The sequence below is a fragment of the Hyperolius riggenbachi genome, chromosome 11 (genome assembly GCF_040937935.1).
Source record: "Hyperolius riggenbachi isolate aHypRig1 chromosome 11, aHypRig1.pri, whole genome shotgun sequence".
In the NCBI taxonomy this organism is placed as follows: domain Eukaryota; kingdom Metazoa; phylum Chordata; class Amphibia; order Anura; family Hyperoliidae; genus Hyperolius; species Hyperolius riggenbachi.
In genome coordinates this window covers 16596481-16615503 of record NC_090656.1, presented here as the reverse complement: position 1 = coordinate 16615503, position 19023 = coordinate 16596481, and the positions used below count along the sequence as shown (strand labels likewise).

Here is a 19023-nt window from a genome sequence, read left to right as displayed (position 1 = left end):
GTTCTCAGCCTGAAGAAGATGTGGGGCTGCCCACTGGCTGCAAACACAGTCCCTCCTCTTAGGTTACATCATTTGAATAAAGCGCAGCGGATCTGAACTTGTGATAAAACAGCAGATATAGATTACACAACTGGCCGGATTTATAAAGTGGTTTCCCATACTCGCTTGGACTTTAGGATTGCTTATGTTTCCTGCACACTGAAGAAGATATTGGCCCCAGTTATGAGCAGAGGAAGACTCACCTTTTGTGGTAGATACACAGGCAGGGCAGCCTGGCTATCGTGTCCCCTTGTGACAGTTCCTCCAGGCAGATGACACATTCGCCTGCATCCCTCGTCAGCACGTCATCTGTAGAGAGGATAGGTTTAAAGTCAACACACACTTGTTTCGTTTTTTCAACTTACGTTAAACTGATTTTTCTCATTTTTAAAACAGAGACCGTATTTTACGGCATAGAAGAAGCTCCAGACTAGAAGGTCCAGGAACGCCTTGTAGAAGCTTTCCAAATATTGTGTCCTGTGTCCCCCATGTGTCCTCCTTTGCCCTTATCACTTCTACTCCCCATGCATAAATATAAGTAGTGGCAGCGTGGCTCACCTAATCCGCTGCTCCAGCAGCGATCACAGACCTCTTCTGCTGCACTGATCCCCTAGTGCCGGCGTTTGCCGATTGCGTCACCAGCAGAAGCCAGCACTAGGGGAACAGGGAGAGAGGAGAGGTCTCTGATCGCCGCTGGAGCCATAGATTAGGTGAGTTGCTACTGCTGCTACTTACGGTTCCTAAGAAGAGGCTTCCCATGCCTTCCTCCAGACCATCGAAGTTTGCGCCTGTACTGTGCGAGCACCGCTGTACCTACGCACTAAGCTCGTCAGATAGGTTCCCGGGGTGCGCATGCGGCAACAGTGGGGGAAAGAGGATGTAAGCCTCTGAAGGATCAGCCCAGATTGGGTAAAAATTTCAAGCTTAATTTTGAACAGAATCTACACCAGGTATCATAGGTATTTCTTAAAGAGACACTGAAGTGAACTAATTTTGCCTATTTTACCTTATGATTCGCTTCAGTGCTCTAATGCCAAGTAATCCGCCGCATCCCCGCCGTTAAACGAGCGCTGCAGAGCCCCCAAATCCCCCGGGGGCAATCTGACCGGCATTTCTTGGAAGGGGCAGAGCTTTCAGCTTCAGCTCTGCCCCTCCTGAAGTCAATCGCGGTGGATCACCGCCTCTCCCCGCCCCTCTCACTCTTCTTTCACAGAGAGGGGCGGGAGAGGTGGCGATCCGCACGGCGATTGACGTCAGGAGGGGCAGAGCTACAGCTGGAAGCTCTGCCCCTCAGCGCAGCAAAATCCACGACCAAGTTGGTCGTGGATATTTACGGAGGGATTTGGGGGCGCTGCAGCCCTCGTTTAGCGGCGGGGACACGGTGGATTACTTGGCATTAGAGCACTGAAGCGAATTATAAGGTAAAATAGGCAAAATTAGTTCGCTTTAGTGTCTCTTTAAAGAGGAGCTGTCAGCCATATTATCACAGACGAAAAAAAGACCTATATAAAAGTAGATAAATACTTGCTCTGCTTACATAACCGATTTATTGCACTGTCCACATTTTGATTTTCCAACAGTAAAAAATAAAATAAAAAAGGAAAAACCTTCCTAGCATTTGCAATTTTAACTATGGCTACTTTGAAGCCAATCCTGATGTCATTTCCTCCCTTACTCTCTTGCACCTGAAAGTGTATGCATTGTATCAGCATGAGAAATATTGGCCAATCAGAGAGGAACAGAGGTGCAGGAGGGGAAAACAGGAGGGAAAGAGGCTTCAGCCAATTAGGCTGCATTAGTTAAGTCTGAGGGGAAAGTAGAGAAGCAAAAAAACACAACAGCCTGCCCTGCAACTTCCTTTGTCTGTACCAAATGTTGTGTGTACCAAATAAGTCAGGTAAACTGGGGAATGATCATTTATCAACAAGAAAAGGAAGTGATTTTAACTTTTGGATTGACTGGTTAGCACCCTTATTACTTGTTTACCAGATAAAACTAAAGGATTTTATGCCCGACAGTTACACTTTAAAGAGAGAGTCTGAAGCGAGAATAGATCTCGCTTCAGACCTCATAGATAGCAGGGGCATGCGTGCCCCTGCTAAAACGCCGCTATAGCGCGGCTTAAAGGGGTCCCTGTCCCCCCAAACCCCCTCCGTGCAGCGGGGGAGCGCTTCCTGGTTGGGGCAGGGCTAACCGCCGCAGCCCTGCCCCACGTGCATCTGTCAGCGCGTATCTCCGCCTCTCCCCCGCCCCTCTCAGTCTTCCTTCACTGAGAGGGGCGGGGGAGAGGCGGCGATGTGCGTCTGATAGACGCGCTGGGAGGCAGGGCTGCAGCCGTTAGCCCTGCCTCCAGGAAGAAGATTACCAGCGACCATTTTACGACCAACTTTTGCGGGGGGTGGGTTGGGGGTGAAGGGACCCCCGTTAAGCCGCGGGATAGCGGCGTTTTAGCAGGGGCACACGTGCCCCTGCTATATATAAGACCTGAAGCGAGATTTAGTCTCGCTTCAGTGTCTCTTTAAGTGAATAAGTGGGTCCCTCAAGGACCTAATTTCTTCAGAAAAACAATAAGCATCGCCAATATTGCAGAAATAGTTTTACTTCACCACCACTTCAATGTTCATATACTACATTATCATAAAAACGAACGCTTTTCACTTCACAAAATTTTATTTTTACCAGAGCAAAACCAGAAAAATATGTAAATGACTGTTGCCAAGTGTCATAAAGAATCCCTACCTCCTTTTTTGATCGCATTCCTAGTGGTCCTTTAACATGATGGATACCTTCACTGACCAACAGGGAATCTCTACCACACTACTCAGCTGCCCCAGCTCTGTAACTCCTGATCATTTAGACAAGCAGCTTTTTTTACCCAAAGTGACGTGACATGATGAGATAGACATGTGTATGTACAGTGCCTAGCACACAAATAACTGTGCTGTGTTCTTTTTTTCTCTCTCTGCCTGAAAGAGTTAAATATCAGGTATGTAAGTGGCTGACTCAGTCCTGACAGGAAGTGACTACAGTGTGACCCTCACTGATAAGACATTCCAACTATAAAACTATTTCCTAGCAGAAAATGGCTTCTGAGAGCAGGAAAAAGCTAAAAAGGGTCAATAGTTCATAGATTTTAGCTCTAGCATACTTCAATGAATGTGTCATTGAGCAAAAACAACACAGTTAAAAAACTCAAAGATTTAAACATAAAATAAACTTTGGAATATCTTAAAAAGTCATTTTTAGGAGAAGGAAGATAGATACAATGGTTTGTTTCATTAGATTAAAAGACACCAGAAGCGAAAATTAAAGGATACCTGAAGTGACATGTGACAGACATGTGCATGTACAGTGCCTACCACACAAATCACTATGCAGTGTTTTTTTTTTTCTTTCTCTGCCTGAAAGAGTATATCATATATATCATATCAGGTATGTAAGTGGCTGACTCAGTCCTGACTCAGACAGGAAGAGACTACAGTGTGACCCTCACTGATAAGACATTCCCCTTTTTATCCCTTTCTTGCTCTCAAAAGCCATTTTCTGCTTGGAAAGTGCTTTATAGTTAGTATAGAATTTATAATCAGTGAGGGTCACACTGTAGTCACTTCCTGTCTGAGTCAGGACTGAGTCAGCCACTTACATACCTGCTAGGCACAGTACATACACATGTCTATCATGTCATATATCACTTTGGGATTCTGTCTGCTAGGTTCAGTCTAAGGCAGCGATGATGTACATGGCTGTGACATTATTACACAGGCAGCCATGGGGAAAACAAGCAAAGGTTAGAAGGGGCAGGATGCAGTCGTTACATCCAGGATGGGAATAGAAAGGCAACAAACAGCTCAGTGTTTGCCTTCAGTGATGCATGACCCCTATATTTGCACAGCGAATTGGACAGGCTGTGCTGAGGACTGGAGCAGTTTGCGTTCACTGGTCACAAACTCTTCAACCTCATTCCCATTGTGTGTCCGTTCGCGTTGGCAGTTTGAGGCTTTTTTTTTTTCCCTTCCCGGTGCTTTGGTGGGCGGTGAGTTATTGTTAAAAGCGCTTTTCCCAAGCGGCTTTGTAATTCACTTCCTGACGCAAGTCAGGAAGTGAACTCTGAACCGGAAAAAAATAAATAAAATATTTATTCTTAAAACGCAAACGCTGCACACAGCGATTTTGTAAGCGTTTTGCCTATACCTTCCATTGAAGCAGAATCGCCTCAAAAATGGTCCTGGCACCGCTTTGCTGAGCGGATCGGAAACTAATCGCTCAGATGTGAACTCTCTCATAGAGAATCATTGCTCAAGCGCTTTCAGGACGATTTTGAAAACCACCAGTGCTAAACAAAACAAAAAACAAACAAAAAAAAAAAACCACAAAAATAAACCATGCCTCTAGTGTGAACGAACCCTTCCTTGCTGAGCTGTGGTAATGATCACACAGTCCTCCTTGGGCTCTGGTACCGATCACACCCTCCTCCCTGTGCTTTGGTACAGACTCAATGATTTGGTGTTTCTAGCTGCAACCTGGATGGTGCTTGGAACTGGGCCAAACACCTTCTGCAGGTTCTGATTGGTCCAACTCCAAGCTGCAATTTGCATAAAGTAGCCCACAATGCTGGTTTTGTCACTTTGTGCAACCCATCCGATTGTGCGACTACGCATGTGCTGTTAGGAGACCCAGAGAGAAGCACTATACACACCAGCAAGGTGAGCATAGCCAAAGAAAGCACCATATGCCTGAAGCCCAGCGGACAAAGGTCCTCGTGGTGTGCAATTTCAGAGTTTACAGTTCATTTCTTCAATATACACAGAGGAAGCATTACCAGAAGAGGGGGCATTATCCAACATACCACGTCAGACCGAGATTTTCCAGCTTGCTTAATTGATACAGTCAACCGATTTTGGACATGCTTGTTGCAGCAGCGATTTTCATCTGATTCAATAAAATTATTGAAATCTGATGGTTACAATATCGGCAGATGTATGGCCAGCTTAAAGGGAACTAGAGACAAAGCACCCTCATGTATTTTACCATATATATCAGTGGGAACATTAGTGAAAACACCTACCCTGCTCTCTGTTTCAATCTTCACTGCTCAGCCTGCCAATGGGCAAAATAATCCAGAACTATGGCCTAGGATACCATTGCTATGCAGATGACACACAACTGTATCTGTCCTTCATGCCTGGCACCCAAGACCCATCAGCATCCATCTATGCCTGTCTAGTGGATCTACAAAATTGGATGAACACCAGCTGGCTGAGGCTGAACTCAAACAAAACAGAGGTGTTGGTTTTAGGTGGTCCACACATGATGGATAAAGTTCAAACCTCAAACTAGCAATTGGGGGAGATACTGTACAGCATAAACACAGTGCGAAACCTTGGGGTGATCCTGGATGGAAATCTCAAACAGCAGATATCAGCTGTCGTCAAGTCTTCCTTCTTCCATCTAAGAAATATAGCGAAAATCAAACACCTTATCCCAGCTGAAGATCTACCTGCCCTGGTTCATGCATTTGTATCCTCCCGCCTAGACTACTGCAACACCCTGTTCATCGGATCTACAGAAAAGATTCTGCGCCCCTTACAGCTAGTACAGAATGCTGCAGCCAGACTCCTAGCCAATGCCCCCCGCAGCTCACACATCACCCCAGTACTGCAAACTCTTCACTGGTTGCCGGTAAAATGGAGAGTCCATTTTAAGATCTGTCTGCTGACATTCAAGGCTCTACACCACATGGGACCCAAATACATAGCGGATCTATTGGAACTTTATGCCCCTCCACGCACCCTCCGCTCTGCCAACAAGATGAAGCTGATTATTCCCAGGATACACTTAACATTTGGTGCTAAAAACTCACCTCTTTTCCAGAGCCTTTGAGACTGCACAATGCAGGGTCACAGCGCTTTGTGTCCCCAGGGAGAAAAGCGCTATAAAAATATTGTACACATACTCTCATCACCAGTAGCCCGACTGGAGGAATCACCGGGGCAGCTAGAAGAGGATCCAGGAGGTGGAAGAAGATGGCAGGGGAGTGATCAGCTTGAAGGGGGCTGGAGGAAGCCCCAGGCATTTATACATTTTTGTACCACACACCCACACACACACCCACACACAATGTGACTAGAATACATTCATCCAGTTCTGATCGATTTTTTTATTTATTTTTATTTATTTTGTAAAATGACGTTGACCCAGAAGAAACTGATCAAAACCAGACACTGGCAACTATATATCAAGAAGAGGTAGACTAAATTATTGATTGGGCGTTTCGATCAATTTTGCAAAGTGACTGATGGTAAAGTGTGTGGCCAGAAACAGTAAACTGGTCTACAGTCGATCGAAGCAGTGGAAGCGAAACCCGATTTCTGTGCCATCAACATTTCCCATCCTGCTGGATTAACAGAATTTTGATCCTCAGTCCGACATCAATCACGTTTCAAACCTGATCAGTGTATAGGTAGCTTAACCTCCTAAGCGGTAACCCAGAGTCAGGCTTGGGGCTGGAAATCCGCAGCTCAGAGCAGAAATCCCGAGCCCGACTCGAGGTGACCACCACAAAGTTAAAGCAGCGGATGTTTCAGTTCAAAATTAATTAAGTTTATAAGTAGTCTCGCTTTAGGCCTGGGACGCACTACAAAGCGCTATTGCAATAGCTAGCGATTTGTGGTAGCGTTTTGTAAGCGATTTCCCTGCTCCCATACAATACAGTAGAGTGGAAACTCTCCCAAAATTCTGCATGTCCTGTAATTGTGATTTCCTTAATCGCAATCGCTCCAATGGGATCTGCTCCATCCACTTACATTGGCATTTAGGGAAATCGCTAGCGATTGTTAGCAATCCAAAAACGTTGCCAAACACACTCTAGTGGGGTCCTTAGAGTCTTTTGCTTGCTGTAAATGTCAATTATGTAAAGGAATTATCAGAACAGGAAGAGGAGACACAGGAGCTGCATTGCTAGCCAAAAAGAAACTGTTGCAGAGGATTACCTGACTTCATCCACATCCTTTCTCTGCTGCAGAGGGAGGAGGTAGGTGGAGTCAGGTAAACCGCAGCACAGAAAGTAAGTGGGTGGAGTCAGGTGATCTGCTCTGTGCTGAAAAGTGAGAGCTGCTCACTAGCTGGGAAATTACGGTACCCCTCTTCTTGCAGCTGCCAACTTCCTGGATCCCGACTCACACTGGGACTTTTCTATAGGGAATGCCACTGGAACAGTTGCATCAAGAATGAAATTGTGCAAGTAATGCAATTGCCCCCTGTTCACCTTTATCCACAAAGAAATATCTGAGAGGGTGATAAGGCTTTACATGCATTTGTGACTAACCAGAGAAAACTCCACCTTGCCTACTTTCCCTTCTAACAAGTCATCGTATTGAAATGTAAGAAATGGAAGGGAGAGGGGATTTAGTTTACTTTATGAAGGGTCAGAAAGGTTTCAGCCGCACCTCCTCTCCTGCCCGTCTGTTTATGGGGGAGTTTCCAGAGTCCAGAGTAAAGAGAAAGAGTATATAGAAAAGAGAAAGAGTATATAGAAAAGACAAAACATGTATACAGCACTTCTCCGGGAGGCCTCAAATCTCTTCAGGGCTGCAGCTTCTTGGAGCACGCTACACAGGAGACCAGGATCATTAAAGGACAACTGAAGTGAGAATAAAATGGAGGCTGCCATATTTATTTCCTTTTAAACAATACCAGTTGCCTGGCAGCCCTGCTGATCTATTTGGCTGCAGTAGTGTCTGAATAACAACAGAAACAAGCATGCAGATAATCTTGTCAGATCTGACAATGTCAGAAACACCTGATTTGCTGCATGCTTGTTCAGGGTCTATGGCTAAAAGTATTGAGGCAGAGGATCAGCAGGACAGCCAGGCAATTGGTACTGCTTAAAAGGAAATAAATATGGCAGCCTCCATATCACACACTTCAGGTTCCCTTTAAAGGACAACCTAGGTGACATGTGGCATGATAAGAGACATGTGTATGTATAGTGCCAAGCACACGAATAACTAGGCTGTGTTCTTTTTTTCTTCCTCTGCCTGAAAGTTAAAAATCAAGTATGCAAGTGACTGTCCAGGTCAGACTATAGCATAACACTCACTCATAAGTAATTACAGCCATAAAATACTTTCCTGGCAGTAAATGGCTTCTGAGAGCAGGGGAGAGATAAAATGGCCAATAAGTCAATGATTTGAGCTCTGACATACACGCTAAAGCAGGGCTGCCCAATAGGTCGATCGCGATCTACCGGTAGATCGCGACCGCCTGATTGGTAGATCGCGGCCTCGTGACCGCGTCCCATTGAATTTTGCAGCCAGCAGCTTACGCGTCCTGTCGGACTATGCTGCTGGCCGCTATTATCTTGCGGGGAGGAGAGGGGCTCGGCAGAGAGGCCAGGGGCGGCGACGCAGTGTCATGGCAGATGGGCGGCGCTGGAGACAATACTTCCGCCTCCATTCACGCTGCCCGCCAGAGCTTCCCTCAGCCGCCGAACTGCATATCTGCCCTCCAGGCAACCGCGGCTGAGGGAGTGAAGCCAGGACGCCACCGCTGGAGCTGGAGGGAGGTAAGTTCCGTGCACCCGGGCTCCTATACCCAGCTAACCTACACTAAGGGCACCCAGCTTACCTACGCTGAAGGGCACCCAGCTTACCTACGCTGAAGGGCACCCAGCTTACCTACGCTGAAGGGCACCCAGCTTACCTACGCTGAAGGGCACCCAGCTTACCTACGCTGAAGGGCACCCAGCTTACCTACGCTGAAGGGCACCCAGCTTACCTACACTGGAGGCACCCAGCTTACCTACACTGGAGGCACCCAGCTAACCTACACTGGAGGCACCCAGCTAACCTACACTGGAGGCACCCAGCTAACCTACACTGGAGGCACCCAGCTAACCTACACTGGAGGCACCCAGCTAACCTACACTGGAGGCACCCAGCTAACCTACACTGGAGGCACCCAGCTAACCTACACTGGAGGCACAGACACCTAGCTAACCTACACTGGAGGCACAGACACCTAGCTAACCTACACAGATGGCACAGACACCTAGCTAACCTACACTGGAGGCACAGACACCTAGCTAACCTACACTGGAGGCACAGACACCTAGCTAACCTACACTGGAGGCACAGACACCTAGCTAACCTACACAGATGGCACAGACACCTAGCTAACCTATACTGAAGGGGCCTATACCTAAGTACCTTTGCAGGGGAGTTCCAGGGAGGGGGCGGTTGCCTTTGAAACGTCGGTAGATCTCCTGGCCTCAGCGAATTTAAATGTAGCTCGCGAGCCGAAAAAGTGTGGGCACCCCTGCGCTAAAGGATCATTAGGAACACCTGTTCAATCAACAAATCGCATGGCAGTTGCTTCAATGCATTTAGGGGTGTGGTCCTGGTCAAGACAAACTCCAAACAATGTCAGAATGGGAAAGAAAGGCAATTTTGAGCATGGCATGGTTGTTGGTGCCAAAGGGGCCGGTCTGAGTATTTCACAATCTGCTCAGATACTGGGATTTTGACGCACAACCATTTCTAGGGTTTACAAAGAATGGTGTGAAAAAGGAAAAACATCCAGTATGTTGGTAGTCCATGCCTTGCTGATGCTAGAGGTCAGAAGAATGGGCCGACTGATTCAAGCTGATAGAAGAGCAACGCTGGCTGAAATAACCACTCGTTACAACCGAGGTATGCAGCAAAGCATTTGTGAAGCCACAACACGCACAACCTTGAGGCGGATGGGCTACAGCAGAGGAAGACCCCACCGGGTACCACTCATCTCCACTACAAATAGGAAAAAGAGGCTACAATTTGCACAAGCTCACCAAAATTGGACAGTTGAAGACAGAAAAAATGTTGCCTGGTCTGATGAGTCTTCATAGAGTCAGAATTTGGCATAAACAGAATGAGAACATGGATCCATCATGCCTTGTTACCACTGTGCAGGTTGGTGGTGGGGGTGTAATGGTGTGGGGGATGTTTTCTTGGCACACTTTAGGCCCCTTAGTGCCAACTGGGCATAGTTTAAATTCCACAGGCTACCTGAGCATTGTTTCTGAGCATGTCCATCCCTTCATGGCCACCATGTACCCATCCTCTGATGGCTACTTCCAGCAGGATAATGCACCATGTCACAAAGCTCCAATCATTTCAAATTAGTTTCTTGAACATGACAATGAGTACTAAAATGCACTTTTCTCCTGGAGGGCATGCTCCACGGGCTACCAGAATCCTTAAGGAGCCTTGCCCGAAGACTCCGCGTTTTACATTCTGACTTGAGCTTGGATTTGAACCCTTGTCAAAGGCTCAAATCCCACATCCAAGGCTTTCCTTGCCAGTACACCACCAGCAAATACAGAGGTCCTGGCAGCACGCTGCAGGAGATGTGAACAATGGCTCTGCGATTCTGACACTGGAGGGTTTTTGGGTCAGCTGGACTCCCCAGTATGTAGACACAGCGAGTGCCGGAATAGCGTATGCTGTGCCATCCATCAGCTGAGCTATTTGTGGCCAGTATACAGACATAACCGGAGCGAGTGACATGGACACGGCTAACCTACCAGCTGCGGGAGAATTTCCCGTCCAACAAAGCCTCCAGACACTGTCCCACATTCAGTTCTACTGGCGCCTCCTACTGGAGAAGGCTTCAAACTAATTAAAAGCACTATGATAGGGAGTATAACAAAGGGCTCTATGATAGGAATAGTATAAAGAGTACGGTTATGGGGTGAACTGTGATGGCTAAACAAGGCTGTTACAAAAGCCACACCCACTTTTAAAGTGGATCCTAAATAAACTTTTACTTATTACATAGTTGTGTTCCTTTTATATAGTTTATAGGGCATTCCTCAAGCCCAATACTTTTTGTTTTAATACTCTAATTCCCTATAAACTAAACAAGCCTCACCCACAGCTTCTCTAGAACGCCTTGGCACTCAGCCTTAGTAGTAGCAGCAAGGCCTTATGGGAGATCAGTCTGGGCAGGAGGAGGTGTTACTAGCCAGAGATTTCAGAGGCAGAGGGGAGGAGGAGAGGGGAGTGAAGTTTTCACAGGCTGAGGGGCAGAGATGCAGAGCAGCTTGCCTGTGTGTAATGTGAAAAGCAGAACATGGCTGCTCTAATTGCATCACAGGAAGAAATAAATCATAAACTGTTGAAGCGGTTTGCAGCTAGATTTGCTGTGTAAACCATCTAAACTTTAGATAAGATATATAGACAAGTTACTTGTTAGTTTTGCATTTCGGATCCACTTTAAGGACCACGCCTCCTGCAAAATAACTGCAGGGGTTCCTGGAGAGTCAAAAATTATTTGAAGGGTTCCTCTGAGGTAAAAAAGTTGAGGAAGGCTGACCTACAGCATCTTCAAAAAAAAGAAAGGGATAGGGACACCTTCATAGGAAACCGACAACACAAAATATAATCAAAAGCCTCATGCACAAGGCAAGTCCTCCAGCTCAGATCAAGACCCGATCTCTACATTGGGACATTGCTGGGTCTATGCTGTACAACAAGTCACTAGCCTACAGGCTAGCAACATGTAGCTGTACCTTCTGAGGCCTACATGCAGCCTCCTGCCTCTCCTCTCCACAGGACAGGACATGCAGCCTCCTGCCTATCCTCTCCATAGGACAGTACATGCAGCCTCCTAGCCTCCTGTCTCTCCTCCCTTCTCCATAGGAGAGTACACGCCGCCTCCTGCTTCTCCATTGGACAGTACATGCAGCCTCCTGCCTCCCCTCTCCATAGGACAGTACATGCAGCCTCCTGCCTCCCCTCTCCATAGGACAGTACATGCAGCCTCCTGCCTCTCCTCCCCTCTCCACAGGACAGTACATGCAGCCTCCTGCCTCCCCTCCCCACAGGACAGTACATGCAGCCTCCTGCCTCTCCCCCCTCTCCACAGGACAGTACATGCAGCCTCCTGCCTCTCCTCCCCTCTCCATAGGACAGTACATGCAGCCTCCTGCCTCTCCCCCCTCTCCACAGGACAGTACATGCAGCCTCCTGCCTCTCCTCCCCTCTCCATAGGACAGTACATGCAGCCTCCTGCCTCCCCTCTCCACAGGACAGTACATGCAGCCTCCTGCCTCCCCTCCCCATAGGACAGTACATGCAGCCTCCTGCCTCACCTCTCCATAGGACAGTACATGCAGCCTCCTGCCTCCCCTCTCCATAGGACAGTACATGCAGCCTCCTGCCTCCCCTCTCCATAGGACAGTACATGCTGCCTCCTGCCTCCCCTCTCCATAGGACAGTACATGCTGCCTCCTGCCTCCCCTCTCCATAGGACAGTACATGCTGCCTCCTGCCTCCCCTCTCCATAGGACAGTACATGCTGCCTCCTGCCTCCCCTCTCCATAGGACAGTACATGCTGCCTCCTGCCTCCCCTCTCCATAGGACAGTACATGCTGCCTCCTGCCTCCCCTCTCCATAGGACAGTACATGCTGCCTCTTGCCTCCCCTCTCCATAGGACAGTACATGCTGCCTCCTGCCTCCCCTCTCCATAGGACAGTACATGCTGCCTCCTGCCTCCCCTCTCCATAGGACAGTACATGCTGCCTCCTGCCTCCCCTCCATAGGAGAGTACATGCAGCCTCCTGCCTCCCCTCTCCATAGGACAGTACATGCTGCCTCCCCTCTCCATAGGACAGTACATGCTGCCTCTTGCCTCCCCTCCCCTCCATAGGACAGTACATGCAGCCTCCTGCATCTCCTCCCCTCTCCATAGTACAGTACATGCAGCCTCCTGCCTCTCCTCCCCTCTCCATAGTACAGTACATGCAGCCTCCTGCCTCTCCTCCCCTCTCCATAGTACAGTACATGCAGCCTCCTTCCTCCCCTCCCCTCTCCTCTCCATAGGACAGTACATGCAGCCTCCTTCCTCCCCTCCCCTCTCCTCTCCATAGGACAGTACATGCAGCCTCTTGCCTCCCCTCCCCACTCCTTAGTACAGTACATGCCTCCTGCCTCTCCTTCCCGCTCCATAGTACAGTACATGCAGCCTCCTGCCTCCCCTTCCCATAGTACAATACATGCAGCCTCCTGCCTTCCCTCTCCATAGTACAGTACATGCAGCCTCCTGCCTCTCCTCCCCACTCCATAGTACAGTACATGCCTCCTGCCTCTCCTTCCAGCTCCATAGTACAGTACATGAAGCCTCCGGCCTTCCCTCTCCATAGGACAGTACATGCAGCCTCCCTCCTCCCCTCTCCAAAGGACAGTACATGCAGCCTCCTGCCTCTCCTCCCCATAGGACAGTACATGCAGCCTCCTGCCTCTCCTCCCCATAGGACAGTACATGCAGCCTCCTGACTCTCCTCTCCATAGTACAGTACATGCAGCCTCCTGCCTCCCCTCTCCATAGGGACAGTACATGCAGCCTCCCTCCTCCCCTCTCCATAGGACAGTACATGGTGGCCGGTATTACTAGGATGTGGAACATTTTCTTTACTGCACTGCAGGAAAACCAATCTAGCTATAAATCACAAACCAGCAGCTGGAGTTACAATGAAACATTCATGTGTAGCATTTCATATATGCACGGCTCATTAAAAAAATAAGGGCATTTCTATAAAGCAAAATCTAAAAATCACTACTCATCTGTACAGTCTAGTCTGGTACATGCAGAGAAGGATTGCGTTCTACGTACCGTTATAGGACAGCCGAGGTTTACTTAGACACATAATAAAGTGCACTTCCATCTCATCAGAGGCCACAGCCTTGGAACATATAGGGCAGCGGAAGCCTGGAAAAGTATAACCAAACTTATGTCAGTGATGGGAACCAAAATACAAGTGCAAGTTATTGACAACTATACACCGTCTTCATTCATATATACACATCCCACAACCGACCTATCCAACCCCCACACGGTCACAAAAAAAACAAAAAAAAAAAAACACCACTACAGAGCGCCCGAGGGATCCCGACTGGTTTGCTGGCTTGGGCCACCAAGAACAATTCTTGAAGAGGATTCCCATTGGTAAGATCAGATCAAAAGACAGTGTCATTAGGGCTCTAATTTTTTTTTTTTCGTTTCAGAAGCTATTGGCCTATCCAGAGGCTTTTTTCTACACAGGAAAGTATCTATGTTTTATATGTTAATTCCAAGAAAAACACAAAAACAAATCCATGTGACCAGCAAAAATGGCAGACAGTTAACTTCTTTGCCATTTTGTTGGACATGCCCCCTTTAGCACCTCGCTAATAACTTCATTGTCCTAACTTGAGGCCTTGTGCCTGGATTTGTGTGTTTTGCCATCTTAAAACAGCCGTGATTTGCGATAATTCCGCTCTAAGTGAACATCTGTGGCCAGTGTATTGCTTTTTTAGTAGGAGGGCTTTTCAGTCTCTAAATCCACAATACTTTCTAGTGGTTTTGGGTCACCCTGAGCTGCTTGGTTACTCTTGTAATTGACCCTTGTGGCCAGGGTTTTATCCAGAGCACTCCCTCCTTCCCGACTGTGACCATTGCCAGGATGCAAACCGTTTTATGATGGTGTATGTGCATGGTGCGCAGGAATATATTTCATTAGCTCCCTTGTGAGTTTAATATGATGCACTATCTGTCCCAGGAGAGGACGTGTACCTAATCTTTAGATAGGTTTGATTCAATATGTTTGCACTATGCATGTTACAGGGCCAGAGTTAAGACCCCTACAAACACTGGGGTACCTCTGCGCAGTGTAGGCGACTACGCTAGAGAATGTATTATTTTGTACCAAGACCCCAGCTTTTAAAGTGTAACTGTCGGGCATAAAATCAATTCTTTATTTTTGTCTACGGGTGCTAACCAGGCAATCCAAAAGTTACCATCACTTACTTTTCTTGTTGATAAATGACCATTCCCCAGTTTGCCTGACTCATTTGGTACACATAAAATTTGGTACACAAAAAAGTTGCAGGGCATGCTGGGTTGTCCTTTTTTGCTTCTCTACTTTCCCCTCAGACTTTACTAATGCAGCCTGATTGGCTGAAGCCTCTTTCCCTCCTGTTTTCCCCTCCCACACCCCTGCTCCTCTCTGATTGGCCAATATTTCTCATGCTGAGACAATGCACTTTCTATAGTGGGGCAGGCAAATCAGGCGGAGGAAAGTAAGCAGGGCTGTGGAGTTGGTACAAAAATCTTCCGACTCCAACTCCTCAGTTTCTGAAACCATGATGTGGATTTTGTACAAAAATCATGCGACTCAGACTCCCGACTCCACAGTTTCTGAAACCACAACTCCGACTCCAACTCCGGGTGCCCAAAACTGCCCCAACTCCACAGCCCTGAGAGTAAGGGAGGAAATTACATCAAGATTGGCTTTAAAGTAGCCACAGTTAAAATGGGAAATGCTAAAAAGGATTTTCTCTTTATTTAATGTAGAAGAAGGAAAAAAATTTTTTCACAAAAATCAAACACATGGACAGTGCAATACATGTGTTATGTAAGTAGAGCAAGTATTTATCTACTTATATATGTGGTTTTTTTTTCTGAGATAGTATGGCTGACAGCTCCTCTTTTACTTCGGTGTAGAGACAGCAGTGGATTGATTCCTATAGGTGAACTCCTGCTGAGTGACACAGCTATAGATGAAGACCTCTTTGTGTAAATCCAGGCTCACATTACAGGACAACCCATTAGCAACAGCAGCACACATTAGCCTGACCCACATACACACAATTAATGGCATTAATGATTATCGGAATGCGAGGGTTCCAGTGTCACTGGCTGCTGGGCACAAGTACCATCCTGTCCCCTCCAGACTCGCTGCAATAAATCTTCCTAAAATTCCTCAGCACTATCAAGAGGCCGAGGATCAGAGCAGATAACAGGGAGCGCAAAAAACAAAAAAATAGGAACCGGCGAACTGCCAAACCAGAGCTGCGTCACGCCATTACTATACAAATGTAGATTATATTTCAAGGAGGAAACATTCCAAGTCCTATGTAACAATGTGTACAACAGTCAAGGACGAACGCACATTGGTACATATAAACAAGAGTGATTTACGTAACAAGGGAATAAAAAAACTTAACTATACTGGAGATACTGACTACCCAGCAAGCTCATGGTGAACCAGAACTCCCAGGAGTGTGTACGGGGCTACAATGGACCGAAAATGCCCTCTTACTAAAATGCTAAGGGCCCATTCACACTTGCAAAATGCTGGTGATTTTTGCCGGCGTTTTGTAGCGCGGGAAAAAACAAAAATCACTGAACACTGCATGAATTTTCGGCAATCGCGTTTAGCGCTTCTCTAGCACTGAAACGCGAATGCCTAGAAATCGCCTGAAAATGGTGCAGGCGACGCATTTGCGTTTTGGGACGGTTTTGGGCAATTTGAGGCGATTAGCGCAAATTGCCCAAGTAAGTTGCGGAATGTCGTGTACACCCACCGACAGGAAGCGGAGTCGCTGACGACCCTCGTCAAGAGGACATCGCAGGACCCGTCGAGCGGAGAGTACACAGCTTTAGATCAGGTCAGATTTATACAAGCATGTTCAAGACAGAATGCATTTCATGGGTCTCTGACCGCTTCCTCAAGTCTAGAGTGCCTTCAGAAGTTCAGTTTTTTAGTTATTTTTTGGTAGCACCCTGATCTAAATCTAAAACTGAACAAACTTCTGAAGGCACACTTGACTTGAGGAACTGGGAACAAACATGTGAAACGTGTTGTCTGTTTTAAACGTGCTTGAATAAATGTGACCTGATCTAACCCTTTTTGTCTGTGTTTGTTTCAGAGGTGGTATTATTTTCTATTATTTACATACAATCTGACAATCACATTTTTTTGGGCGGCTCCACCCCTCATCATTGCTTACCACACCCCCTGGTGTGGCGCTATCCACAGCCAGTAAGGATACTAGGAGGAGATCGACCATCCAGTTCCGGCAGGATTCGAGCTGTGACCTTTTCCCCCCCCATAGGCGACCTAGAGAGGTTCCAGGTTCTGCAACCCTTTGTGAGTAGAACTACTCTTTCTATTCGAACTATTCCCATATGTAACAATACTGCACCATTTGGCTCCTGGCCTTACCTTATCACACAGGGTACTGTGGATCCCCCACTGTGACCGCTCCCATCTATACTGGAGATAGCCAATGAGAGGCTGATAATTCTAGGCTGCATGCAGATGTAATACTGGCCCAATCAAAAGCTCTCCAAGTAGAAAAAAAATGGTCCTAAAGCTCAATCTGCTGTAAAATGTTACTACCAGGGAGTCAACCAGTACACACCAGGATCTACCAGAAGTGCTCAGCAGCAAGGATGATTGGGTCTCCACTTGGATTTATGCAAAATAGCACTATTTATTACACACCAAATACATACAGGGTGGATTTCTGTATAAGAGTTTAGCCTGTCAAATTCCCCCTTACCTGTTACTAATCACAACTGTAATTTGATCACTCAGCGGTGTCAGCTGGCTGCCTGGGCAGAAGAGCTGATTTGTAAACACAGGATGTTAAAGGACATCAGAGGTGAAAATAAACTGAGAAAAACAATTGTATCTATCCTACTCATCCTAAAAATGACCTTTTTGGATATCCCAGTTTTACTTTATATTTAAATCTAGCTTTTAAGGTTTTACTCCCTCATGGTCTCTGCTTAAGGACACCTTAATTAAAGTGTGCCATAGCTAAAATCTATGAATTGACCATTTTTATCTCTTACCTGCTCTCAGAAGCCATTTACTGACAGGAAAGTGTTTTATGGCTGTAAGTACTAATCAGTGAGGGTTATGCTATAGTCTGACCCAGTCCGAACCAGACAGAAACTAACTTACATACCTTATGTTTAACTCTTTCAGGTAAAGAAAGAAAAAAAGAACATCGCATAGTTATTGGTGTTTGGCACTGTACATACACATGTCTAACTCATGTCACCTCGGTTGTCCTTCCATAAAAGCAGGAAGTAGACATTGCGAGATTTTTTTTTTTTTGCAGTTTAGGTCTGCTTTAACCCCTTAAGTACCAGCAGTCTAAGGCTCAAAAAAAAAAAAAAAGTTTTACTCACCTGAGGCTTCCACCAGCCCCCTGCAGCTGTCCGGTGCCCACGCAGACTCCATCAGATGCTCCTGTCCCCCGCCGGCAGCCACTTCAGTTTTCGGTGACAGGCCTGGAAACGTGAGTGATTCTTCGCGTTCCTGGCTACAATAGCAGTATAGAGGGCGCCATTGTGACCAGGACCGTGAAGAATCACTCGCGTTCCCAGGCCTGTCGCCGAAAACGGGAGAGACTTAATTGTCCCTGTAAAGGACCAGAGACCGCTGGTACCAGAAATAGCAAAATAACGATAAACTACCTACGAATCACCGCACATACCCGCCGCAATCGCAGTCACCGCCGCACGTCGGGAACCTAGGCCACCCACTCTGCTGTCTCTATGACGACAGATTACCTGTGAGCCAGTCAGGAGCTGCTTTCATTGGCTCCGGACCCTGCCTATCAATGTAAGCCAATGGGAGCTGCTTACGTTGATAGACATGGTCAGGACTCTGCTGTTAGACGGCAGAGCGAGTGAGCTGCAGCGGGGAGACAGTGGAGAGATCAGCGGGAGCGACGAAAGCGGAGAATACACGGCGGATAGCCATCAAAACACGGCGTAGATTTCAATTAGTGCGGTCCTAAAGTAGTCAAGTTGTATAATCCTTATCACCTCTAGGCATGTCCATTTAATAAGCCGTATTACACAGACATGCTTGAGATTCCTAGTCTGCTTGCTCAGGTCACTGCTCGGGTTCTGCAGGTTTTTGTGAAATCTGCCTGGCATGACTGTCAGGAGTAATCTCTTCCATCTCACAAACTACTAACTATCCATACATGTGCCCAGCATCCAGGGCTGGGGAACCGGTACAAAAAAAATCACGCCGACTTAGACTGCTCAGTTTATGAAACCCCCGGCTCAAACTTCAACTCCAGGTACCCAAAATTGCTCCGGCTCCTTAGTCTAATACTTACCAGAGCTGTGGTGTTGGTACAAAAACCAAACAAAAAAA

The 19023-nt window shown here is 47.0% G+C and overlaps 1 protein-coding gene across 1 annotated transcript in view; it reads right to left on the bottom strand.

The window, feature by feature from the left end:
* ZNRF1 (zinc and ring finger 1) overlaps window positions 1–19023 on the bottom strand; it is a 71604-nt gene that overhangs the window by 11935 nt on the left and 40646 nt on the right. The window contains exons 2-3 of the mRNA XM_068259500.1: window positions 13692–13787; window positions 243–348 (exon numbers count right to left, since the gene is read on the bottom strand). Of these exons, the coding sequence (XP_068115601.1) occupies window positions 243–348; window positions 13692–13787 (202 nt within the window). The remainder of the gene's footprint in view (window positions 1–242; window positions 349–13691; window positions 13788–19023) is intronic.